The 27,458-nt window shown below is 37.4% G+C and overlaps 1 protein-coding gene across 1 annotated transcript; it reads right to left on the reverse strand.

The window, feature by feature from the left end:
• Positions 1–19,335: 19,335 nt before the first annotated feature.
• LOC136224643 (aspartic proteinase 36-like) lies at positions 19,336–25,963 on the reverse strand. The gene is made up of 10 exons (XM_066013037.1): positions 25,501–25,963; positions 24,822–24,951; positions 24,469–24,719; positions 24,132–24,359; positions 23,187–23,349; positions 22,942–23,015; positions 22,379–22,475; positions 21,629–21,695; positions 20,554–20,625; positions 19,336–19,929 (listed from the first exon to the last, which is right to left on the reverse strand). The coding sequence occupies exons 1-10, from the start codon at positions 25,743–25,745 to the stop codon at positions 19,772–19,774; spliced, it is 1,485 nt and encodes a 494-aa protein (XP_065869109.1). The 5' UTR covers positions 25,746–25,963; the 3' UTR covers positions 19,336–19,771.
• Positions 25,964–27,458: the final 1,495 nt, after the last annotated feature.

Raw genomic sequence — 27,458 nt, forward strand, 5'->3', positions numbered from 1 at the left:
AATTTGTCATTTGATTTAAATTAGAGATGGTAATGCCAAAGACTTTATCAAGATCAAACTTAGCAAATAAATAGTTGCCCAATTAATTTTTACTCAAATTAGTAGGGTAAAGTTTTTTTTTTAAAAAAAAATTCTTTTAATGATATGTGACAAAAAAAAAAAAAAAATTCAAATTAGTCTTTCTGTTCTATAATAGCTCTCTTTCTAGAAAAAAAAAATTGTTCCATAATACATGATGTTTTGTTCAATCCATTCAAATTAATTGATTTTTATCCCAATATAACCTTATTTAAGTTGTCTTTTTACTTTGAGAATAGATAAAAATTAATTAGTGGATGCAATTAATGTAAGAATAACAAAGTTTTTTAGTTAAAATTAATTACATTTTTTAATTCTTGTGCCTTAACCTTAAAAGACATCTATTATGGAACACATGAAGTAGTTAATTTGTGTAGTCAAATGATGGCAAAATATAAAATTATGTCATTTTGCGGATACAAACTTAGGTCTAGTAGGATTGAAATAGTTGTGTTATGGGGCGATATGTCGAAGCGTTTGGCAAGGCTTGAGTCTGAACTTAGTGTGTCTGCAAGACAAGAAAATACTTGACTGGATCATTGACGAGGGATGTTCCAACTCTCAAGACAATTTTAATCATAGAGAGAGAAAGCGCAAAACTTAGAAAGAGTGTCACGTCCGTGTCTAAATTTCTAAAATTTATATTTTGATAGTAATATATATTATAATTATTAGGTGTGTGATTTTTATTTGGTGTTATAGGAAAAATTTGGAGTTAAATTGATGGTTTTATATAGGGTAAAGTTTAAATAAAACCCATGTGGTTTCACTAATTTTCAGATAAAAGACTGTGGTTTACTTTTTGTCAAAACGAGGACTGAGGTTTTCAACTTTAGCAAAATAAGGACTTTTTCGATTGATAATATTAAAATCACCCTTAACAACTTCAAAAATGACATATTTTAAGAATTACTAATATTCTAAGCAACTTTAATTCTTCGACTTTTTTATTTCGAGATTATTTAGATGATGTTTGGTGAAGAGAGAGAAAGTTAATGTTTAGAGAGAGAAAATTCCAAAAAAGATGATTTTCTAAAATCGAAAACGTAGTTCCATAGAAAATATGAAATTGAACAACTTTAATTCTTGAAAATTTTCATTTTCAGGTCGTTAAAGATAGTTTTAGTAGCATTATTAAAAGTACGAAACTTCAGTTCTCGTTTTGACAAAAAGTAAACCACAGTCCTTTATCTGAAAATTAGTGAAACCACGGGGGTTTTATTTGAACTTCCCCTTTTATATATAAATTAAAAGTTTAGAGTAATTTTTAAAGATTATATAAAGATGGAGGACCAAAATGGCTCTTTGCCAAATTTGGATATATATATGGCGGAGGATTCATTCCTTATCTTATCTTTTCTTTTTCCCTATTCTTCTCCTGTGATCAGCTTTAATCGTTATTCGATCGTTTCTCCACCGTTTCTTTGATTTACGGAGATTCGACAGTCCGAATCACTCGAAATTGAAACCATAGCATTCTTATGCATAGATCTAAGTCCTAACCGAAGAGTTTTGAGTTTCGGCACGTCTTAGACAGAATTTAGAGAAGAATCGATCGGATCAATTAGTAGCCAAGGTAAATAACTATCAGCTATATTTTGAGTTTGATATATATATATATATATATATATATATATATATATAATCAAAGAATTTTCAGAAATTGATATTTTAGGGTTATGCATGAATTTTATAAAATTGAGGTTTTTCATGATTTTGCTTTTTATTATGAAATTATGGTTCAAATGAAGCTATTGACTATGCTTCTATGTGAATTTCAGATTTTACTTGATTATGTTGATTTAAGGCTTAATTTGGTTGATTTACATATATACATATATGTTTTTGGTTTCAATATATATCTATATTGAACAAAATGAATTTGATGATTTCTTACGAATTGTTTTTGGATTGAAGTCCAAATATGATTTTTATGATACAAAAGGGCTAATTGAAGCCAAATGATTTATAATTATGAAATAGTTTGCAATTTGATTATGAAATGAAATTTGAGCACGTTATGATTTTATAATTTTATATCCATCGAGAGTTATCCGGATCGGTGGTTTTATATTTGAAGACCATATTCAGTGAGGGACATGGCCTGTGTACATAGTGTGAAGACCTATTGGGTATGACAGCGAAGTGTTGGGTAAGACCATATGGGATAGGCAATGTTAAGAGACGTCTCGACTATATATGTGGTTATGGATTGATACTTAAGGGGAGAAACTCGAGGATGGATACAATGTTTTAAGTTCATTTGGATTATGTTTTCGGTTATGATTGATTTTGATATAAGGTTTTACGTTTGATTAAATACGAGTTGGTTTGATAAAACACTTATTTGATTACAATATTTTATAAGGTTTTGAACTCAAGAATGGATACAAGATTATATATTTTTATGGTTTTGGTTTACTACTTTGACTATATTATGAACTTACGTTTTGAGTATATTTTATAAGGTTTGGATTAAATCCCTTTATAAATGTATATATGTAGCTATGTTAAGTAAAGTTGGTTTTTATAGCTGATAGTTTTTTATTGAGATTTTTGTCTCACGTTTTTAAATGTTTTAATGTTTTTAAGTAGGTGAGAAAGTACAGGATATAGAGAAGGTTACCGACCGTTTATGCGGGGTTTGGAAGTTGGCTGCTTATTGTGAGAATTATGGTTAGAACTTTGGTAGTTCAATTGTAATATAATGGCGTTGGATAATTTGGAGACTCTTAAGGTCGTCTAGGGTCGGGTGTGACAAAGAGAGAGTAATAATATTTCGTGCATTTTTCTAAAAAGAGTTGAACTTCTTATAGGAGTGAGACTCATAATCTAAATAGGAGAAAATTAGCTTTGTGTTTGATTAGAATGTTGAATCGAGATTGTTGGTCTTCCTTATTTGTTTGACGCTCTATTTGCGCTATAAAGATTTGTTGGTCCCTTATTTAGTTGCAAGTATAGTTCCAAGGGGGGGGGGGGGGGGGTTAGGAACTATTTAAACTTTTTCGCAATTTAGGCAGACTTCTTTTACTAAAGAAAAGGTTTGAACAGCGGTGCTGAGTAAACAGCAAGATACTGGCTTAGTCAATAGGTGACTAGGTCAGTTTCTTAGCTTGAGTCAGGAGATAGCACTTAGAGTCTATTCCTGAGCTCTTACGTTTTAATGCGCACAACTCAACTTGACCTCTTGACTTGGTCAGTTTTGATTGTTTAAGCAAGCAATATAAATAAGGAGTCAAAGGTTTAGAAATACTTCACTCAGCAGATTTATCCAGGTTCGGCTTCTTCTAAGCCTACGTCCTGTCCCCGGAACACGTCCGAGATTTCAAATCCTCTACTGAGCTCTTTAAAGGTAGAGCCTCAAACCTTTTACAATATCAGCAATTGAGTATGACAAGAGTACCTTCCTCTATACTTCTACTCAATCCTAATCTCTCCGCTGAGTACTTAAAACTGAGTACTCAGCCTCTCCTTTCTATCTCTAGAAATGATAAGTGTTTTTGTCCTAATACAAAGATGTGCTAAGACACTTTAGACGATTTACAATCACTCTAGACTTTTACACAGATATGAAAATGTAGTGTAAGAATTTTTCTTTGCTTCTTGCTTGTAGAACTTGTAGAGATTTTGTCAGCGTAATGGCTTGATCAAGTTCTGTATGTTGTGAAGCTTGTGATGGCACTATTTATAGAGACGTCTGGTCATTCGGTCATTTCGAATTTCGAAATAACCATTGGAGGGAAACGGCTATGTGTCATTGTCATCCTGACTTGCACAGAGCTCTCGGCCAATCACAATCGTGTATCTTCTGTCCTCGGTCAGCACAGCAGATGGTCTCTCCTTTTATGGTAAAGTCAACTGGACAGCATACTGTGTCGTCTGAACTTTGCCAAAAGAGGAAACACTTTGTCTGGAAGTTTTCCTTTGCCATCTGCTGTCTTGTACGCTTTGTCGAGACTACTCAGCAGCTTCATCTTGAAGTTGTTCCCGAAGGTCTTCTAGATCCTTCCGATTGTTGAGTTGCGTTTTGAACAAAACGGCAACGTCTTGATATACGCGGGCCCAGTGTACTGAGTTGTTTGACTTGGGCCTTGGCTTCCGTATTGGGCTTGGGCCTTCCAATCCTTATAACATTTATACTCAACATTGAACAAACACATTAGTAGAATAAATCAAAGCATTTAAACTTAGTGTGTTTAGAATATGTATTTTAATTTATACTTAAACAATTTTGTCAAATCAAAATTATGTAGAAAGGTGTTTCAACAAACTCCCCCATTTTGATGTTGGCAAAACTGTTCAGCAAGGAACTCAGTATGAGCTCCCCCATGATAGTTGACCTAGTATAATTAAGCAAACTCCCCCGTAAGGGTTGAGCTACTGACTTAGTTTTTCTTAAGACATTTAAGGATTTAAATGAGTAAGTCTAAGGTCAGTTTTCAGATATAGGTCAGCTATATCACATATTCTATTTACTCAGTGTTAGGCGGAAGTTTTTAGACATATAGAGCGCGCTGAGTAATTTGTTGTTCAATGAGTTCTTATCAGAATATTTCATAAGTGTATAGGTTCATGTCAAACATGTTATCAGCATATCTTTTAGTCAAATATTATAAGTGTTAAACAAAGCTGATATAAATGAAGATACATAATGACTCAGTACTTATTAGCATATATCATAACTCAGTATTTGAATAAGAAAAGTAAGTATGATATATAAGTTGAAAGAAGTCAGCAGTTACACAGCAAAAGAAATAAACAACATAGCACATAGATTACAAATGTTAAGACCTAGCTTATCTATTTCTTTTTCTTGCCCTGTGACTGACTTCGCTCGTACTGACGTCGCTCATGCTGAGCTCTGGCAGCTTGCGCTTTCTCCCCCGTTTTGTCAACTTCAGGGAGCTTGAACTCATCGGTTAAGACAGCACGAGAAAGTTCTTATGAAAGCTCTTTTAGTTTGTCAGCACTTTCGTTTACGCCATCAAAAATGGCAACTCCATCAGCTGATACTTCTACTGGTATATAAAGATCAGCAGCACTGAGTATATTTACACTGAAAGCTTGAGCTTTGGTTTGCCAGATGAGAGCTTCAGAGAGGCCAGCAAAGACTTGGTGGAAAGTTTTCAAGAGAGCTGAGTCATAATGATGACGCTGGATATTATTATGACGGATGTGATTGAAGGATTGCTGTGCGAGAGATAGCAACTCATTCTGTTTCAACGCGTCAGTATCCATCTCTTGTTTCTTGAGGTTAAGTAGCCTGATGGCCTCACCGATTTGCTCGACTGAGCACTGACTATAGGACACCATTTGCTCATTTGTCTTAAGTTGCTCAGTATGAAGCTGAGCAAAAAGCATCTTGAGTTTTGAGGAAGTGGCGTAGTCAGTGTTCACTGCAAATAACTTCTGAACTTGCTGATGGAGAGAGTTCAGATGTTGAATTGTTGACAGCTGTATCTCTGCCAACTTGGCAAGTGAATCCTGCTTAGCTTGCTTGGCTTGGAATGACAAGACTACATTCAGCAGATCCTTAAGTCCCTTGACTTCATTGAGAAGTAGAGTGACCTGGGAGAACTGAGTTGTCTCAGGAATTGAAGATCCAGTAGCAGGCGAAGCGGAATGTTGAAGATCGTGGATGAGTGCTTGCACTGAGTCAATGAGCTTTTTTTCGAACTCAGTGGCATCCCGATGTACATCAGTATGAACAGAAGAAAGTGGAGTGAAAGGAGTACCCTGGTCAATGACTGGATGACTTAGCTCAATCTGCACTTGAGTTGGAGGTAAGGTTGATTGATCAGCAGAGAGGTTGGTGATGGAAGTCATAACCCGAACACTATCTGTGCTGACGGCAGAAGGATGAGGAGTCAGCACCATGCTTGAGGAAACAGCATGGACAGTGCTTGGTTCAACCTGACTTGTTGAAGTGGTGGAAGTGGTATGCTCGGCATGTTCCTGTTGAGAAGAAACAGAGGCTTGTTTTTCCAACGGCGTTTTAGTAGAGGAAGTTGAGAGCCGTTTGAAAAATTTTAATTGGACGGTAGAAGGATCCTTTGTTGTCTTGGAGAGGACAAGTTCAGGAATAGATGGTGATTGCACAGGGGGTTCACTGACCATTTTCTCACTGGCCTTAACCAGCTTTCGCCTTCTACGTGGTGGAGTGGTATAATGAGCAGGTTCTTCTGAGTGAGTAGGAGTAGGTTCCTTTTCCTCAGTATGGGTCTGGTCAGCTTGATCAGCTTGCTCAACTCCAGCAGCTAACTCAGTGTCAGTCTGCACAGCTCCACCAGCTAACCCAGTGTTAGCGTCCTCAGCTTCAATTTCGCTGTCATACTCTTCAGACTCCTCAGCGTCATCCTGACCGCTGGTTTCATCGTCTTCTTCTTCCTCCTCAGTATTATCTCCATCAAGTTCTTCCTCAACTTGGGAGATGAAGTGGTCATCTAACTGGACCTCAGGTTCCTCAGCATCAGTACCTTGGCATTGAGTGAAATGAGAATCACCCGGTACAATAAAATCTGTCGGCATGACGTCGAGAGGTGCCAGTGTTGAAGACTTCTGCTTCTTCTGAGGTAGCTCAGCAGCTTCCTCAGTGTCAGGCTCATCTTGCCTGCTTCTCTTCTCAACTGACTTTCCAGCTGACCTCTGCCTCTTTGCTGGAGACACAACATTAGGTGTCTCAGCAGATTTTCTCTTGCGAGAAGCTGGGGCCTTAGTTCTTCGCCCTTTCTTAGGCTCAGCAATAGTCTCCTCAGTCTGATCAGCTTGGCCAGCAGCAGCAGCAGCTTTTCCTTTCTTCAAGGGCTGTCCAAATTTAAGTGCCCTCAGCGAGGCAGCTGTGATTTCGGTTCCTTTGAAAGATTCCTCACCTTCGAGGTCAATCTTGTGGTCGATGAGGATCCTGGTGATGATTGATCCCAACCTCATTGTACCCGTGCTGCGTAGGAACCCAGCAACTAAGAAAACCGGCATGTTGATGGGGGTGTACGTCAGCATGTGCCATATGAAGCACTGTTCAAAGTTGGTTGCTGATGTAGTGCAGTTGATCTTTGGGTAAATGAAGTAGCTCAGCAGGTAGTGAGCCATCTTCTGATGCTGTCCCATCGAAGATGCTGAGATCTCTCCTGAGTGACCCTCAGGTTTGCAGAAGGTATGGACCTAGTCGGTTTTGTCCTGATCTCCTGACTTCCTCAGCCTTACTCCCTCAGTTTTGAGCTGGAGGAGATTTCCTATGTACAGAGGGTTGATGAAGATGGTTTTCCCTTTTACTTCAGTGCTTAGGTAGTCGGTGGAGTCACTGGCAACCTTGAAGTTGTGGTAAAATTCCCTCACCAGGTCAGGATATATCTCATCCCTGACCGAGAACAGCCCAGTCCATTCGTTCTTGGAAATCCACTCAGCAAATGGCTGTTCGTTCTGTACAAAGTGCTTCGAAACCCATCTGGAGGGTTCTACCTTCCATTCACGTACATTGTCGAAGACCTTGGAGTAGGTCCTGATCTTAACAGCTTTCCCTTGGCCAGAAGTTTGGCCAGTTTTACCCTTGCTTGGTGTAGAAGGGTTTCGTGAAGGTTCATCGGAGCTGGACTTTTGGTGGCCGGCACCGGAGACGTTGAAAGACAACTTAGTCATTCTTCGAATATGGAGGAATTAAAGGAATTTGAGAGAAAAGAAGTTCTAAGTGATTTCTTTGCCTTAAGAATTGATTAAGCGTAAAGAGTAAAAGATGGGGAAATACCCATAATTTATAGACGAAATGAACGGTGTGGATCTTAATCGAATCCATATGTCAGTTTTGCCTTGGGATCATGTGCCGACAATGATCCTGGCATTTATGACACATTACGGCGAATACGTCATCCTAGTCTATACGCGTGCTTTGCATTTATGCTAACAGATTAATCACTCAGTATTTAGAATGTCAAGCGTTTGATATTCTGAGTGGTCAGTGCAGTATTTAAGGATGATTTTAAGTTCAAGTTCTAAACTAATTTACTCAGTATGCAAGTTTTACTCAGTTATTGTATATTCAGACAGTTCCGATGATTAACTCAGCAAACAATAAATCATTCAGTATGTAATTCACTCAGAATTCATATTCATTTAGCACAGGAATTTACTGAAGAGGATTAAACATACCAATTACTTCTCTCAGTATGCTGAACTGCTCACGAGCCAGTGGCTTCGTGAAGATATCCGCAAGCTGTTCGTCCGTTGGGACAAAGGTCAGCTTGATCTCACCCTTGAGTACATGGTCTCTAATGAAGTGATGTCTGATGCTGACATGGTTCATTCTGCTGTGTTGAATTGGGTTCTTGGACAGATCAATTGCACGTTTGTTGTCACATTTGACCTCAATTGTCTTCGTTTGAACACCATAATCTTCAAGTTGTTGCTTGATCCATAGGACTTGAGCAACACAATGACCAGCAGCAATGTACTCAGCTTCAGTGGTGGACAAGGCTACTGACGTCTGCTTTTTGCTGAACCAGGATACAAGACAGCTTCCTAAGAAGTGGCATCCTCCAGAGGTGCTTTTACGTTCCAGCTTATCTCGTCCATAGTCAGCGTCAGTGTATCCGATAAGTGTAAAATCATGAGTATTTGGATACCACAAACCTGCGTTCACTGAGCTTTGCAAATATCTAAAAGGATTCTTTTTACATCAATGTAATGAGATTCCTTAGGGTTAGATTGATATCTAGCACAGTAGCATACTGAAAACTGAATGTCCGGTCTACTGGCTGTTAAGTAAAGTAGAGAGCCTATCATACCTCGATATAACTTGCTGTCTACTGACTTACCATTCTCATCAGCGCAGAGGACAGTGTCAGTGCCCATAGGAGTGGATATTGGCCTGTAATTTTCCAAGTCATATTTCTTTAAGATCTCCTTGGCATATTTGGCTTGACTGATGAAGATGCCATTCTTTCCTTGTTTAATTTGAAGACCGAGGAAGAAGTTGAGTTCTCCCATCATAGACATTTCAAACTCAGTCTGCATTTGTTTGCTAAACTCCTTGCACATTGATTCGTTAGTTGCACCAAATATTATATCATCAACATAAATTTGGGCCAACAGGGTATCTTTACCCTTTTTCTTAATGAATAAGGTTGTATCAGCTTTGCCCCTGACGTAATTTCTAGTCAGCAGGAAACTGGTCAGCCTCTCATACCAAGTACGTGGTGCTTGTTTGAGGCCGTACAGAGCCTTTTTGAGTTTGTAAACATGGTTTGGGAACTTAGGGTCCTCAAAACCTGGAGGTTGATTTACATAAACCTCCTCGTTTATAACTCCATTAAGAAATGCACTTTTGACATCCATTTGAAATAATTTAAAATTCATGTAAGATGCATATGCACATAATATTCTAATTGCCTCTAGCCTCGCCACTGGGGCAAAGGTCTCACCGTAGTCTATACCTTCTTGCTGACTGTAGCCCTGAGCTACAAGCCTTGCTTTGTTCCTGACTACGTTTCCTTGTTCGTCCATCTTGTTCCTGAAGACCCATCTTGTTCCGATGGTCTTTTGACTCTTTGGATGAGGCACTAACTCCTATACATCATTTCTTCGAAATTGACCGAGCTCCTCTTGCATTGCGTTCATCCAAAATTCATCGTACTCAGCTTCAGCGAAATTCTTCAGTTCTTGTACTGAGACAAAAGCAATATTGCTGAGGTACTTCCTGAGTTGATTCCTCGTCATCAGGGTATTCCCAGCAGAATCAAGGATTGCACTTTCGGAGTGCCCTCTTGGAATCCTTATTTCTTTGGGTAGATTCATGTCTTGTGCTGTTCCTGTTTCAACAATCTCTGCAGAAGTAGATGGGTCAATAAAAGTAATCTTAGGTTCACTCTTACTCTTGGTCAGCCTTTTCGTGAATGACTCAGTAGCTGGTTCTGAGTCAGCGATGGTTACTGAGTTTGGATCATCTTTGGTCAGCGGCTGGTATCTACCTGCAGGGTCAGTTTCATCGAACTCTACATGTATTGACTCTTCTAAAACTTGAGTTCGCTTATTAAAAACTCTGTATGCTTTGCTGTTTGTTGAGTAGCCCAGAAAGATAGCTTCATCAGCTTTTGAATCAAACTTTGCTAAGCTATCTTTGGTATTTAAAATAAAACATCTACAGCCAAAGGCACGAAAGTATCCAATATTGGGCTTCCGTCCTTTCCAAAGTTCATAGGGGGTTTTCTTGAGTATAGGTCTAACTAGAGTCCTATTAAGAATGTAGCATGCTGTGTTAACAGCCTCTCCCCAAAAATACTTTGGAAGCCTATGCTCATCCAGCATTGTCCTGGCTATTTCAACCAGAGTTCTGTTCTTCCTTTCTACAACCCCATTTTGCTGAGGTGTTCTAGGAGCAGAAAAATTGTGGTCAATGCCGCTGGCTTCACAGAATTCAACAAACTTTTAGTTTTTGAATTCTCCACCGTTATCACTACGGATATGAGCTAATTTTAGGTCTTTTTCATTTTCAATTTTCCTAACCAAATTTGAAAATGTCTCAAAGGTCTCATCATTGCTGGTCAGCAAGATAACCCACGTATACCGAGAGAAAACATCTACAATGACCAAGGAAAATCTTCTTCCACCCAGACTCAGCGGCTGGACTGGACCAAAGAGATCCAAGTGTAGTAATTCTAACGGACGTTTAGTTGAGACAATGTTTTTACTATGAAAAGATTGTTTGGTTTGTTTTCCAGCTTGGCAAGCGTGGCATAATTGATCTTTTTGAAATTTAAGTTCAAGCAGTCCCTCAACCAATTGCTTTCTTGCTAGTTTGGCCAGGAGGTCCATGCTTACATGACCAAGTCTCCTGTGCCATAGCCAGGAATTTTCTTCCTTTGTTACTAAGCACACAGTTTTTGAAAACTTTTTCTCTAAGTCTAGCATAAAGACATTATCTATCCGAGGGGCAGTTAAAATTAACTCATTAGTTTTACCCTCGTATATTTTACATCCAGTAGCATCAAATATAACTTTTCTCCCATTGTCACATAGCTGAGCTACGCTGAGTAAGTTATATTTGAGTCCGCTGACTAGGGAGATAGATTCAATAGTAGGATTACCTCCGATGGTTCCTGAGCCTACTATCTTACCCTTCTTGTTGTCTCCAAAACTTACACTCCCTCCTCGTTTACGTTCAAACGTGATGAACTGAGTTTCATCACCCGTCATATGCCTTGAGTATGCGCTGTCAATATACCACATCTTTGACTTCTCGGCACATCTCAGGCTTACCTGCATTGTAACTAGTTACTTTTAGGTACCCAATTCTTTTTGGGTCCTGACTTGTTAGGTGCAACAGGTATAGCATCATATTTTATTTTATGGCGACATACATGGACAGTATGGCCATTCTTTCCACAGAAGTCACAACTGACCTTCTGTTTAGGATTTTTTTACTGACTTATCAGCACCCCAGTGATGAGCGTGCCAGCACACTTTAGTAGTGTGTCCTAACTTCCCACAAAAGTCACACTGGACTTTTCGCTGGGGATTCCATCTCTGCTGAGTACCTTGGTACTGAGTTCTCAGAGGAATGTTATTTTTCTTAGGAACCTTTAGTTGGTTCTGGATGGTTGTGACGTCCTTCCTCAGTTTCTTTGAAACTGACTGGACTTCAGACACATACTCATGCATGATCTTCATGTTATCATGCAGAGTCGAATTGTCCTGAAGAAGGTATCTGAGGTCACTCAGTTTGACCTCTTCCACTTCGTCACAGCGCCTGCCGAGTGCTCTAACCTTTTTATTACACTTCTTAACAAGTGTATAGAGATCACTCAGGGCATTAACCATATCGTTTCTGAGCTGGGGAAGAGAAATTACCTCATTTGATTGCTCTTCATCATCTGATGCGATGGATGGGTCAGCATGCTCAGAGACGCATGGCTCAGCAAGTTCGTCAGCCATAAAGCATATCTTCGCTGACTCGGTGGCCTCAGTTTCTGTTGATGAAGATTCATCACTATCACTCCAAATAGCCACCATTGCCTTCTTCCCACTCTTCTTGTCTTTCCTCAGCGTGGGGCAGTTCGACTTAATATGGCCAGCTTGATGGCACTCAAAGCATGTAATGGGCTTTGAGCTGTCCTTTCTGTATTTGCTGTCGCTTGAGTCAGCCTTATACTTATCAAACTTTTTGTAAGGCTTTTTAGAATATTTGTCGTTCTTCCTGAACAGCCTCTTCATCTTTCTTGTGAACATGGCCATCTCCTCATCATCAGTTGAACTCCCGTCAGTGGAGTCAGCCTTCATGACAAGTGACTTCTGCTTCTTGTCATCAGATTTTTCCTTCACCTCAAAGTTTTTCATGGATATCTCATGGGTCAGCAATGAACCAATGAGTTCGTCATATTTGTAGGTGGTTAAATCCTGAGCTTCCTCAACTGCTGTCTTCTTTGCTTGCCAGTCTTTTGGAAGACTCCTGAGTATCTTTTTGACTTGTTCTTCCTCAGTGAAGATTTTCCCAAGTCTCTTGAGCTCATTAATGATGTTGGTGAACCTTGCGTTCATGTCTGAAATGCCCTCATCATTGTTCATCTCGAACAGCTCGTACAGTCTCATCTACTGATTCACCTTGGATTCTTTTACTTTGTTTGTTCCCTCGTAGGTGACTTCCAGCTTCTTCCAGATCTCTTGTGCCGACTCACAACCTGAGATTTTGTTATATTCTGCAGCATCGAGCGCACAGTGAAGCATATTGATAGCCGAAGCATGGTTTTGAAGCTTCTTGAGATCATCCTCTGTCCATTTGGCCTCAGCTTTTATAACTGTTTAGCCAGCCACAACCTCAACAGGTACAAACGGCCCTTGGACTATAGATAGCCAGGCACTCATGTTTGTAGCCTGAATGAAGTTTTTCATCCTATTCTTCCAGAAGGTATAGTTTGACCCAAAGAATAGGGGAGGCCTACTAATGGACAGCCCCTCAGGCAGTATTTGAGTTGTTTGGTTTCCAGGGAGAAATCGAGTGCTGTTTTCGCCCATGGTAGGGATCAGCTCAAGGTTGTTAGACCTTTTACAGTGAGCTTTTATGCTCTGATACCACTTGTTGGTCCCTTATTTAGTTGCAAGTATAGTTCCAAGGGGGGGGGGGGGTTAGGAACTATTTAAACTTTTTCGCAATTTAGGCAGACTTCTTTTACTAAAGAAAAGGTTTGAACAGCGGCGCTGAGTAAACAGCAAGATACTGGCTTAGTCAACAGGTGACTAGGTCAGTTTCTTAGCTTGAGTCAGGAGATAGCACTTAGAGTCTATTCCTGAGCTCTTACGTTTTAATGCGCACAACTCAACTTGACCTCTTGACTTGGTCAGTTTTGATTGTTTAAGAAAGCAATATAAATAAGGAGTCAAAGGTTTAGAAATACTTCACTCAGCAGATTTATCCAGGTTCGACTTCTTCTAAGCCTACGTCCTGTCCCCGGAACACGTCCGAGATTTCAAATCCTCTACTGAGCTCTTTAAAGGTAGAGCCTCAAACCTTTTACAATATCAGCAATTGAGTATGACAAGAGTACCTTCCTCTATACTTCTACTCAATCCTAATCTCTCCGCTGAGTACTTAAAACCGAGTACTCAGCCTCTCCTTTCTATCTCTAGAAATGATAAGTGTTTTTGTCCTAATACAAAGATGTGCTAAGACACTTTAGACGATTTACAATCACTCTAGACTTTTACACAGATATGAAAATGTAGTGTAAGAATTTTGCTTTGCTTCTTGCTTGTAGAACTTGTAGAGATTTTGTCAGCGTAATGGCTTGATCAAGTTCTGTATGTTGTGAAGCTTGTGATGGCACTATTTATAGAGACGTCTGGTCATTCGGTCATTTTGAATTTCGAAATAACCGTTGGAGGGAAACGGCTATGTGTCGTTGTCATCCTGACTTGCACAGAGCTCTCGGCCAATCACAATCGTGTATCTTCTGTCCTCGGTCAGCACAGCAGATGGTCTCTCCTTTTATGGTAAAGTCAACTGGACATCATACTATGTCGTCTGAACTTTGCCAAAAGAGAAAACACTTTGTCTGGAAGTTTTCCTTTGCCAGCTGCTGTTTTGTACGCTTTGTCGAGACTACTCAGCAGTTTCATCTTGAAGTTGTTCCCGAAGGTCTTCTAGATCCTTCCGATTGCTGAGTTACGTTTTGAACAAAACGGCAACGTCTTGATATACGCGGGCCGAGTGTACTGAGTTGTTTGACTTGGGCCTTGGCTTCCGTATTGGGCTTGGGCCTTCCAATCCTTATAACATTTATACTCAACATTGAACAAACACATTAGTAGAATAAATCAAAGCATTTAAACTTAGTGTGTTTAGAATATGTATTTTAATTTATACTTAAACAATTTTGTCAAATCAAAATTATGTAGAAAGGTGTTTCATCAGGATTCATATTCAAGGAATGACTCCTTAAACCAACCTAATCGAGGTGGAAGCCTTTAGATGCGTGGTTGGGATATCTGGCTATCGTGGAGAGAGGAATTGGGTCTGTCCAAGACCGAGTCTCAAATATCCACTTATGTTATCAGATCTAATAAGCTGAATGTAGCTTTTTAAAGCTAGAACACGCGTTTTCATGTTTCCAAAGCAGCGTGCCTTTTCACTCGTTCGAGGCCTTTCTGCAGTGAAAACGTGACATGTGCAATCATCATCTAAAATTGCTAAAACTTAATATATTATTTTATTTTCTTTCTTATTCACATCACCTTTAGCAACTTTTTTAAAAAATGACACCAACGCTAAGAACCTCTAAAAGTTCTCATTATGGTCCCACAAATTATTATTTCAAGCACCATCCATGTCATCAAACGCCATTCCAAACACTTTGCATTGAAGGTGCTCTAAACTTAGTGGGAGTGTCTACAAGACAAGAAAATATTTGACTAGATCCCTAACGAGGAATACTCTGACTCTCAAAACAGTTTTAATCATAGAGAGAGAAAGTGAAAAACTTAGAGAGAGTAATAATATTTCGTTCCTTTTTCTAAAAAGAGTTGAACTCCTTTATATAGGAGTGAGAGTCATAGTCTAAATAAGAGAAAATTAGCTTTGTATTTGATTAGAAAGTCGAATCGAGATTGTAGATCTTCCTTATATGTTTGACGCTATATTTGCGCTCTAAGGATTCATATTCGAGGCATGACTCCTTAAACCGGCCTAATGGAGGTAGAAGCCTCTAGAAGCGTGGTTGGGATATCCTGGCTATCGCGGGGAGAGGAATAAGGTCTGTCCAAAACCGGATCTCAAACCATCTTTCACGAGCACAATGAAACAATAGAAAAGTGTTAGTACTCAATCAACAAAGAACAATCAAGTATTTCATCAAATTTAAAAATATTAATCTCTAATTTTATTATTAAATTAGACAAAAAAAAAATATAAAATCTTTTTATTAGAACAACTAATATACAATTAATATAGAATAAAGAGTAAAATATCTATATTTTATATGATACCTGAAATTATCCCGATTTATCAATATTAGAGGTAAAATTACTCTTAGCTGCGAATTTTAAAGATAAAATTACACAATTTTAAACGTTATAGATAAAATTATTATTAAATTTTTTTTTCACCTTATCTTTTTTTAAATATATAGTCAAAAACCGTGTAGTTTAAAATACTTTCTTATGCTTAATTTTCTGTGATTTTAATTTTTTAAATTTTATCTTTTATTTTATATGCATTTGGTTTAAGTTCTCTCTTCCTTCTTACTAACTCCAATGTTATGCTGGCTTTTGAAGTAAATCATTTTCTAGAGCATAAAACCCGGGGACAACAAGGATTTGTATCTCTCAAACTTGATATGGCTAAAACTTATGATCGAGTTGAATGGGAATTCCTGAGACAAATGATGCAAAAGCTTGGTTCGATGATAGGTGGATCTCTTTGGTCATGCAGTGTGTTACTAAGGTCAAATATAATGTAATCCACAACAATCAGACCATTGGTCCTATATTGCCATAACAAGCGCTCAGACAAGGGGATCCCATCTCTCCGTACCTCTTTTTGATCTGTGCTGAGGGATTGTCAGCTTCTCTACAGGCGCTTGAAGCTCATGGCTCGATTCATGGGTGCCGCATTGCCAAGTCAGCTCCATCTATATCTCATCTCTTTTTTGCTGATGACAGCTACTTGTTTTTTAAAACAACCAGAGAGGAGTGTATAGAGGTTCAAAATTGCTTACATCAGTATGAAGCTCCTTCAGCAAGAATTGCAGCACAGATTTACGATCTGTTTTGAGCTCTTTTTTTGGGATTCCACTCAGGACGATTACTGCTACGTATTTGGGCCTACCGACACTGGTTGGGAGATGTAAATCTCAAGTCTTTCAATACATTGCTGATAGGGTCAGGCCAGGGTGACAAGCTGGAAATCTAAACTCTTATCTCAAGCTGGTAAAGAAGTTTTGCTCAAATCCATCATTCAGGCTCTTCCCTCGTATGCCATAAGTTTATTCGTACTGCCTCAATTACTCTGTGCGGATTTGGAGTGGATGATGAATTCTTTCTGGTGGGGCTCGTCTGACTCGGAGGAAGTCGTGGGAGAAGCTGTGTGTTCCGAAATGTGAAGGAGGTATGGGTTTCCGAAATTTACACCTCTTTAATATAGCTCTTTTGGCAAAACAAGGCCGACGTCTACTTACAAACCCGAATTCTTTGCTGGCTCGAGCATATAAGGCAAAGTATTACCCATCTTCTTTTCTGGAAGCTGAGATAGGTAACAAGCCCAGCTTCATCTGGAGAAGCATTCATACAGCTCAATCACTAGTAGTATCTGGAGCAAGGAGAGTTGTTGGGTCAGGTGAGACAATAAAAATTTGGGATGATCCGAGGCTTCCAAATCCTTTAAACCCTTTTGTGGAAAGTAGCCGTTTACCCGGTTTGGGTAGTGATATGATTGAGAGCCTTCGAACTGAAATGGGTGGCTGGGATCTACAACTTATAAGGGGAATATTTGTCGAAAGAGATGTTGAACTCATTCGAAGCATCCCTCTTAGCTTGCGGGCTATCAGTGATTCGTGGGAATGGTATTGGGATGCAAGAGGGAAGTTCTCAGTAAAAAGTGCATATCGACAACTTTGGAAAGTTCAAAATGGGGTACAACTGAGTCCAGCAGCTGATGAAGTAAAATGGGAATCTATATGGTCTCTAAAGGTTCCACCTAAGGTGAAGAATTTGTTATGGAGAACGTTATCTGGCTGCCTCCGTCATTAAAAGCATTAAGTACTCGCAGGGTCCAGGTTAGTAGCCTTTGTCCGATGTGTAATTTAGTGGAGGAAGATGATGTTCATGCGCTAATTAAGTGTCGAATTGCTCGACTTGTATGGTGTCTGACGGGATTTTCTGATCTGATTGATGGCTGTTCTTCCTTCTCGGATTTCTGGAGAAATATAATGTTATTACAGTCGGGTGAAGCGGACACAACTGCGACGATTTGCTGGTTTTTGTGGATTAATCACAATAATCAGGTATGGTCCCAAAAAAGGTCGACACCTACTGTTCTTCTCTCATCTGTTGTTCAGTACCTCACGGGGGTGGCGAGCGGCTCAAAAACATCGACACGGTTCTGAGGTTATGGAGTCGTCGACCCAGCAGAAATGGCACGGACCTCCGCACGGGATGACAAAGCTGAACGTTGATGGTGCGGTATTCGCTGACAGGGGCTATGCAGGCTTCGGGTTCGTCTTAAGGGAGAGCGCGGGTGAGTTTTTAGTAGCAGGAAACGGTACTCTGTATTGCCGGCTGGATCCTTTTCTTGTGGAAGCGATGTCTTGTCGCGAGGCGCTGAGTTGGTTAAAAGACTCGGGTAGACGGAATGTGCTGATAGAATCCGATTCCCAATTGCTAGTGTATGCCATACGGCGAGAAACTAGCGGTAATTCGGCTATTGATCTGATCATCGAGGACTGCAAACTCCTATTGAAGGATATCGAAAATGTGTCCCTGTGTTTTATTCGTAAAACAACTAAGGCCCTGTTCTTTATTACTTAATTTCAGTAACAATCAGTTCAGTTCAGTATTCAGTTTCAGTATTCAATAATTTATCATTATTTATTATAATTATTATATATTATTATTATTTATATATAATTTATTATTATTATCATTATTTATTTATAATTTCAGCAATTTATTATAATTATTATAATTTATTATATATTAATTTATCTATTTTCATTATAATTATATTTATATATAATTTATGCTTTGTCATTATATATATTATCATTATTTATTATAATTATAATTATTTGGTACAACTTATTTGCAAATTTTGCGAAAAGTAAATAAATATTATATTAATACGTTTACATTACAATGCTCTAAAAAATTAACTGGCTCAACTACCTTAATATCTCAAATAGTGCAATTTTATCCCTAATATTAGAAGCCAATAGCAATTTTACCCTTAACATTGATAAATTGAGTCAAGATTTTGTATTCATATGAAAATTCATATTTAGACGTTAGGAGTAAAATAACCCCGGACCCAAAACGTTAAAGGTATTTTTGTACCTTAATACTTAATTGTAATAAAAAGTTAAGAGTGTGTATTCATATAAAAATTTGTATTTAATTTCATAGGCTTTAAATTATATATAAATTTGTGTTTGTATGTAATTTATATTTTTAATTTAAATTAGACTCATTTTTATTTAATGTCATAGGATTTTATCGAGCCTAGATTTTATTTGATATTTAATTTAGTTTAATCTTTAATAATATGTTTATTTATTATTGATATTATTTTTTTTGGTAGAAATATTATTATTATTATTATTATTATTATTATTATTATTATTATTATTATTATAAGCTTATTAATGTCCAATATTATCATTAAATTATTTTAAAGTCTAATATCATCATTATTGTTACGTTCGATTAAATTCGGTTAAGTTCGGTATCATTCAGTTAAGTTCAGTAGCATTCAGTTAAATTCAGTTCAGTATTCAGTATCATTCAGTTCAGTTCAGTAGCATTCAGTTCAGTTCAGTTCAGTTTTTTTCAGTAATAAAGAACAGAGCCTAATTTGGCTGCTCATTCTTTAGCTCGTGCAGTTACATCTGGCACTGATAGGATGGTCTGGTTATCAGAACCTCCCCCTGTATCTGTACGGCTCTTATTTCTGATTTATAAGATTCTTTCATTCTTTTCAAAAAAAAAAAAAAAAAAAAACTCCAATTTTATTAAATGAACATAAATAAATAATACTGAAATGAGTGAAAAGCAACAAAAGTGAGAAATTTCTATAACTTAATTCTGCAGTTACATCACTATTTCTGTATAAAATGTAATTTACAAATCTGCCAACAGAGTGAATCCTAATGGATTAAATTCTCTAAGTATAAATGCCCCAAGAATATATATTCTTCAAGAAAATTAAAAAAAAAAAAAAGAAAAAAAAACACAAGCTCTAGCACACCTAAGTGGGGATTCCCATCCCATCCCGTTGCGGAGTGGGGAATGCATCCCGATCCCCACCCTGCCATGTTGCCACCTCTAGTCCTTAGAGTTGTTAATTTCTGACACGACAACACAATTTACAAAAACAACTCGCTTGACACGACCCTTTTAACACCCCTGAGAATATAAGAATGCTCTGCTGATTGTCATAAATATAAAACCAGCAAGAGCATTACAAGTACAATGGAAGGAAGAAACACTGGCAGTTGACGATATGCTATGAAAACAGGTAATTGCTGATTATAAATATCTGCACAAGCAGAGCTATCAATTTGTAAGGCACATTCTTTTCTGAACTGTTACCAAACTGCCCTGCATTCACAAACTCGCTTTTCCCGGTGTTTGCCGTTGTAGACACGTTTACTGATGTCGAACCTAACATTACAAATTGATCAGATATAGATGCAAACTCTAATATCAAAGAGGTGAAGGAAATAGTACAGAATGTCTCTAAAAACTTTGGACCAAGTTGCAGAAAAAACACAAAAGTAACTCCATTGCATAGGAAACCTAAGTCACAGGAATCTAGCACCAGAATGCTAAGCTGGATGATCGATCTGGCACTTTAACACGGTACCTTCTTCCACGTAAATTCCGTATATGCAAAAGGAAAATTATCTACATCACACTTATTCCCCTGTTTTTTCTGAATTTTCTTACTTGGTACTTGCTTAGAGCTCAGGTGACAATGGCATCTATTTGGTACTTAAAGAAGTGCGATGTGCTGCTAGAACAGCATTCCGGTGAGATTAGTGCTAAATTCCTGTGATTTTAGTTTACTGTGCAATAAAGTTCAAAGGGATTCGAAGTTTAGGGATGGTTCATGCAATTTACCCGAAACCTACCACAATATTTTACTGGTCTGCAGAGTGCAATAAGTGAGTTTTTTGTGCTTATTTACATGAATAGTTTGTCTATAACTGATAATCTATGTTTGAATTATGAAACCCTTTTCATGTGACATGGTCTTAAGGAGTATGGAAGGTAATTGCAACTTACAATCATAATTAGTCCAGCCGACACGTTGATTTGCAATATCATAAACAACAATTTTGTCTTTCAGAACAAGATCTGCAACAAGTATGACAAGTTTGTTAGAATTAAGCCATAACTCCTGATAAAAATTAGATAAGGAAGATAAAAGTAGGGTACCAAAACGGGTTATCATGTCATGATTGTGTTGTGTGATCTATATATTTTAAGTGATTATATATGATGTATATGCAAGACAAATAATAATCATCTCAAAAGGGTTGTGTTAGGCAGGTTGTCTCTGGAAATTGTATTCTCGTGTTAGAAATTGGCATCCCTAGATAAGACGGTCATTTAACAAATATCACAAAAAGACGTAACAGATTGTCAGTGAAGCTCTTGCAAAAGCATAGGGTAATGCAGTCTTGAGTGTAATGAAAATTCAAGGTTGAAGATTGCCAAAAAGTGCAATTGAATTTTTTGCAACAAAGTATTTATGAAAATTAAGGAAATGAAGCAAAAAAAATATACTTATATTACATTACAAATATTAAAATTATACTTTAAAACGCAGAATTTTAAGAAGGTATAAGACTTTTCGTGCATTCTCTTGTTGCTGACTTTTTAAATGTTAAATACTTCAATCCACGAAACTCTAAAAATGAACTGCATTATAGTACTGAGTCGTCAGGTTATAAAAACTTCAGCCTCTCAAAATTGCATAAAAGTCCGTTTAGTTATCCTTTTTGTAGTTTCACTCCAAACAGTAGATATAGTAGTGTTTTTTTTAAGGAAACCCAGCTAGTGTAGCTACCAGTAACAACAAACAACCGAACCAAACATGCCCTAAATTTAATTAATGTTGGTATCAGGGTAAACGTTATTAATTTGGAATCAGTAAGGACTCCAACATTTTTAAGAGCAAAGTTCAGCAGGTTTAATGAATTCCTAGTCATTTGCTGTAACTTTGTTGAGACCAAAAGATTACGAATCCAAAATTTCGTGCATAAGGTTGTTTTTTAGTCATATATAAAACTTCAACACAGTTGAATCATATTAAGAAACTCGTAATAAGTAAGATTCTCTTTTTTGGTGTCAATACCTCCTAAGATAGTTATTTCTTGACCAGAGGTCTTTTGAAACCCCATGCACCATACTTGAGCTCCAGCCTGAAAAACCAATTCAAATAGCTTAGAAATACTAAATGGAAAGGAAATTTTCAATTAAATCATCACCAAATACTCAATTCCTATGTTGCACGGAAACTCTGAGTTTAAAGCGTTTCCTCAAATGGGAAATGTTTCAGAAATTAAATCCCTTGGAAACTTTTACATAACATTTCTCGGATCACTATTTCCGAAATTTAAGAAAACTGAAAACTCGTTTCTAGGTATGTAATGTCTTTTCAGAAGCAGATCAATATTGATCACATGTTCATTAAATCCCTAATAATTTCTAGATCATCTTCTACAAGGTTTCAAAATGAAAAAATCTCTTTGTCCCCTCTATTATGAGACTTGTATGCAATCTTTTGTAATGTATATATAAAAAAATTTGAACATACATCCTTATAATTTTAAAACTTTATAGATACACCTTTGTTTTTTTATTATTTGCACGTTTCCCCCATGTTTTGTTGCCTATATTTTTTACGAATATCGTTTCTCAGTGTCCGGTTTTCAGTTTCCGTTTTCATGTAACATAGCTCAATTCCAATGGGTGAAGTTCATATTTTGCAAGCAACAAAGGCAAAACCGCACCAATCCACTCTTTCGAGCAATGAAAAATATGTTTATTTTCCTTAACAATCACACAAGAAAAGGTATGCATATAATAAATATTAACAACTTACAATAGGATTTTGCTGCAGAAGGTAGTCCTGAGGGCTCAACACCATTGATGCACCTCCAGCAAAATTGAAACTAACTTGAGGAAATACGTCATTAACACTGAGCAAAAGAACAAAATACAATTTTAAGACTCGTCTCGCAGAACAGGGGTAGAATACACCCATGGCCCCTCAACTTTGGTGTTAAAAACATGATGGCCCTTGAACTTCAAAACCGGACATAAAAGTCCTTGAAATTTGACATATACTAATATAAAAGTCCAAATGACCTCAGTAAATACCGGTTGACCACGTAAATTTCCAGTAAACTGCGCGAGAGACCATGGGTGTAAACACCGGAAATTCACATGATCAACCGGTATTAACACTGATCACTACTCACTCACTAGTCATTTGGACTTCCTATGTTAGTGTTAGTCAAAGTTCAATGACTTTTATATCCGGTTTTGAAGTTCAGGGGTCATCATGTTAGTAACGCCAAATTTGAGGGTCATGGGTGTATTTTACCACACAGAACAGCATACACAGAGAAAAATAAATTGAAATAACTCATTTAGAAAGTGAACCTGGAGGTCAGTAAGAAACATTGATTTCCCTGAGAAATATATGAGCGTGCACTTTGTGAAACGGAAGACATGATCTACAAATAGAGAGAACTAAACGACTTCAAATATTGTTGTAGTCTAATATAACAGAATCAGTAAACTCTTGAGACAATCATCAGCTAATACTTGATAATTGAGCTTTTTTAGAAACTAAAAAAACTAGATTGAAGTAGCTAAAATTGTGAAAACACTTCTTTGAAACTTACGGCATTGAAAAAAGGCTTATAAGCTCCTTCTGCAAGGTATGCCAAGGTTGTTCCAGAATCAACAATAGTTCCCTGATTGCTTGATGATCCAAAAACTGATGGATCAATAGCTAAAGTTTGACCTCCGACAGCAATACTTTGAAGATTTAAATTATAATGAATCCTGAAAGTATCAGAAACGCAAGTGGTCAGTTGCACTTAACACAGAAACGGATTTTAGACTCCAATTGCTTTGATTTCTTTCGCCTTTGAGCATCCATGAGCAAATACAGATAAGATATCTATCTACTCACAAGTAAATTTAAACATATTTGTTGTATTTGTTCATTGAGCCTAATGTCAAGGACTTGGTTCTGGGTGTTCTGAAATGTGAATGAAAGGCATGCCGGTTTTACCAGTGGATCTAAAGGATTTTATGGAAAGCATATTTCCAGTTCTAGTCTATTTCATATACTGAATCTACCTCAGCATCCATGATCTAAGTTTGGGCTAGACTTCTTATGGGGTTCTCAGATCAGCTCAGATTGCTTATTTGAAGAATAAACTTACACAAAGTTTCTAAGTAGCAAGCATTTATTCAGTGAATTAAACATGATTGCTATCTAAGTGCCTAGACATTTTAAATGCACCACATGAAGAACTAGGGGTGTCAAAACGGGTTGTCGTGCCATAATCATGTTATGTTATTTATATATTCCACATGATTATATATGATATAAAGGCAACAAAAATGAAAATTGTGTCAAACGGGTGGCGTCAAGTGGATTGTTTCTCAAAATTGTGTTGTGGTGTCAAAATTGACAACCCTATGAAGCACTAAATATCAGAACAATAAAATTCAGCCCATCTCGTCGGCTTAGAATACAACGAAAAGTCCACTTTCTCAAATAAAAGCTCGATCTTTGTTGAAAATCTAAGGAATTAGAAGTGGTAAGGAAAACATACTGTGAAGGGACGAGAGGAGTATAAACAATATTTGGCTCCACAATTTCTCCAAGAACCAATATACCACCACCACTATCATCTCCTTTCAAACAGTGTGAGAACACATTTGGTGTTATGCCCTGTGAAGAAAGCTGTGAGATGACAGACATGGATTGTTGCCCAAAACCGAAAATCCCATCAACTGCTCTATCAGACTTTGTCAAGTCTCCAGTCTGCGATATGCTACACCTGCATCAATGCGCACCATCTAAATTCACAAAATCCAACTTCTAAAAGTTCCAGATGATAAAAAAAGTGCTATCTATAATTTTCAGATCCTAGACAGCTAACAGCTTACCCAAAAACAACAGGGGCTGAAGAATTGCTTATCACAGACCCACCCGAAACTGTATCGAGATGCAACAAATCTGTTACATAATATCCTGATGTACCACTACCATCCCCATATTGGAATGTGTAACCGCATTGATTGGTTTGTGAAGCACAGAGAGTATCTGCTGACTCAAGTCCTGCACTGCATCTTTGGTCTGAACAGGAGATCAATTTAGCTGTTGACGAGCTCCCCGGATCAAAGAAAGAGAGCGGAATCTACAAAGAGAACCAGTGAGACAAGCAGTATTACAAATTTAGTGAGATCAAAATCAAAGAGGATAGATAACACACAGATAAGTTAACTTATGGTTAACTTACTTGGAGTCCACTTGTAACAGGACAGCCATTGCAGGAGCTGCAACCGACCCAAAGAACATCACTCCCAGTATCTATTTGTACATAAAAATCTTTTGGAGGAGAACCCAATTGCACTTTTGTATAATAAAGCCTACACGGGAAAAATAAAAGTATACTGAATCAATCAAACATAACAAAAAAAAAAAAAAAAAAAAAAAAATTTACTACATATTGAATTGGTTCGAGAATTTAATTTAGAGGTGGCAATCTACATGTTCGATATGATTATATATATATATGTAAATGATATGAATGCAATAAAAATACTAATTGTATGCCCAATATAATTAACATTAAGAACTCAATTGCATTTATTAGATTCTATGTTTGGATAATGCATATTTATCCCATGGAAGGCATAAAAGGAACAAGCATAATCCAAACAAAACCAGCTGAAAATCGGAAGAAAAAGAAAATTCCAGTCCGAAAGAATCCAAATTATGAATCCCAGAACACTAAAATCCAAACTAAACCCAGAAAACTTGGAAACAGTAACACAGAAATAATCAAAAGGGGACAAATTATCAAATTTTCCAAATATAGAAACCAAATTAAATCATGAACAATTGTATTTACAAACCCAAATAAACCAGTCAAAAACTCAGCAATAAAAAAGGAGAAGAAAACAAATTGAGCTTACCCAACAAGGTAAGGATTAAAGGTGCCTTGAACAGGGAAATCGGCAACTCCAAAAGTAGACTGTAATATTCTGCGATGCCTAAAGCTATCTCGGTGTCTAAGCTGGTTCAACTCAAGCAAATGACTCGGAGGAATCCCTCTCTCAAGCGTGAGAGTAGTCGGAAAAGAAGAATAAGAAATCACCAGTGTCGCCGGAAAAAGAAAAGCAGCAGCGATCAGTATTCCGGCGGGAAAAGCCGCTGCCATTGTGTTCTTCTTCTTCTGTAACTTCCTCCTCAACTTAATTGGTATTTTTTCTTTAATATGGGAAAGGAAAAGAACAGAGAATTGCTGAATCAACCTGGAATGTAGTTGTCGACGGTTCAATTTTGGCTTCTGTTACTGAATTCTAGAAAGGAAGAAGATGCTTGACAGAGAAAATTCAGATATGGAGAGAGAGAGAGGGAGAGGAAAGCATAAACAGAAATGGCTGGATGTTTGTTAGTATAAATAATGGATTACATAAACGTCGTTATTCTCCTGTATATTGTTAATAATTTAATGAATAAATCATTTGACATTTTCTATTTTATTTAGGATAATGTATAAAAATACCCTAACGCATACGGTCAGAAGTAATTTTTCTCCTAACGTTTAAAATGATCCAATTTAACTCCTAATTAGTCACTAAGAGAAATTTTACCCCTAACACTGTCAATTTTAGAAATAATACATGAATCTTGTCATTTACACTTCACATATGAGTCATTTTAACACTAATTAGTAACAGATCATAAACATATGATTAGACGTGAAAAAAATTTAAAAATGCACTGTCTATTTTATGAGTTGGATAGCCGAATTAATAAATATTAACCTCCAATTCTATTATTAAATCACAGAAAATATGATTTTTTTAAACGAACGGATATGCGATTGGTGCAGAATAAGGAACAAAATATATGTGCTTTATAATAATGTCTAAAGTTGACCAAACTTGACAACGTTAGGCGTAAAATTACACAATTTTAGACATTAGCGGTAAAATTGCTCCTGACTGTAAACGTTAAGGGTATTTTTGCACATTATCCCTTTTATTTATAGGGTAAATGTCAATTTTCTAAAATACCCTTAATGTTTTTACCCTTTGTGCAATTTTATCCCTACATTGTTAAGTTTGGTCAATTTCAAACATTCTTATAAAACAAAAATACATATAAGTTTATTTAACCACTTTTTCAATTAGCTTATTGGTGATTTCAATGCGGTCAGAGGAGCACATGAGAAAACTGGCAGCCCTCCTTCTCTCAGAAGCTGCAGAGATTTCAGGGATTTCATCAATAATGCGGGCCTTATGGAGGTTGAAAGCTCAGGTCTCCAATTCACATGGACCAACGGTAGAATGGGGAATGAACATGTTGAGTGTAAGCTAGACAGAGCCTTAATCAATGAAGTGTGTATTGACAGATGGGACAAAATCAAATGCTCGACTCTTCCCCGAACTAACTCGGATCATAGTCCGATTCTGCTCTCTTGCTCTAATGGCGCTGCCCGTAAAGGAAGGTTCTGTTTCCTCTCCATGTGGACAACTCACGAATCACTGCATGATCTTATTGCTGAACACTGGCACTCCTGCTCGATTTCTCTGCCTCCTGCTCAACTTCTCTGTCATAAGCTCAAAACCCTTCGCCCTAAGCTCAAAGCCTGGAACCTTGCAGTATTCGGAAGAGTTGAATGTAACATTGCTGAGGCCCTAAGTAATCTTGAAGAAGTTCAGGCACGGATCGCTGCTGATGGTATGAATGATACTAGAATGGCTCAGGAAAAGGAGGCGCAGCGTGACCTGGATCTCCAGATTCTTCGACAGGAGATGCTCCTGAGAGATAAAAGCAGAGAGAAATGGTTATCCTCTGGAGATAGAAACTCTTCCTTTTTCCATCGCTCGGCAAAAATCAGGAAGGTTCATGCATCTATGGACAA

The sequence above is a fragment of the Euphorbia lathyris genome, chromosome 3, assembly GCF_963576675.1.
Source record: "Euphorbia lathyris chromosome 3, ddEupLath1.1, whole genome shotgun sequence".
Classification (NCBI taxonomy): Eukaryota; Viridiplantae; Streptophyta; class Magnoliopsida; order Malpighiales; family Euphorbiaceae; genus Euphorbia; species Euphorbia lathyris.

Excerpts from the sequence above, each read along its gene's own strand:
- LOC136224643 (XM_066013037.1), bottom strand. The coding sequence starts at position 25,745 with ATGGCAGCGGCTTTTCCCGCCGGAATACTGATCGCTGCTGCTTTTCTT. Across the intron at positions 24,952-25,500 it reads TTTAATCCTTACCTTGTTGG|GCTTTATTATACAAAAGTGC; the intron begins GTAAGCTCAATT and ends TTTCCCGTGTAG. Across the intron at positions 24,360-24,468 it reads TCAGCCCCTGTTGTTTTTGG|GTGTAGCATATCGCAGACTG; the intron begins GTAAGCTGTTAG and ends GCATTGATGCAG.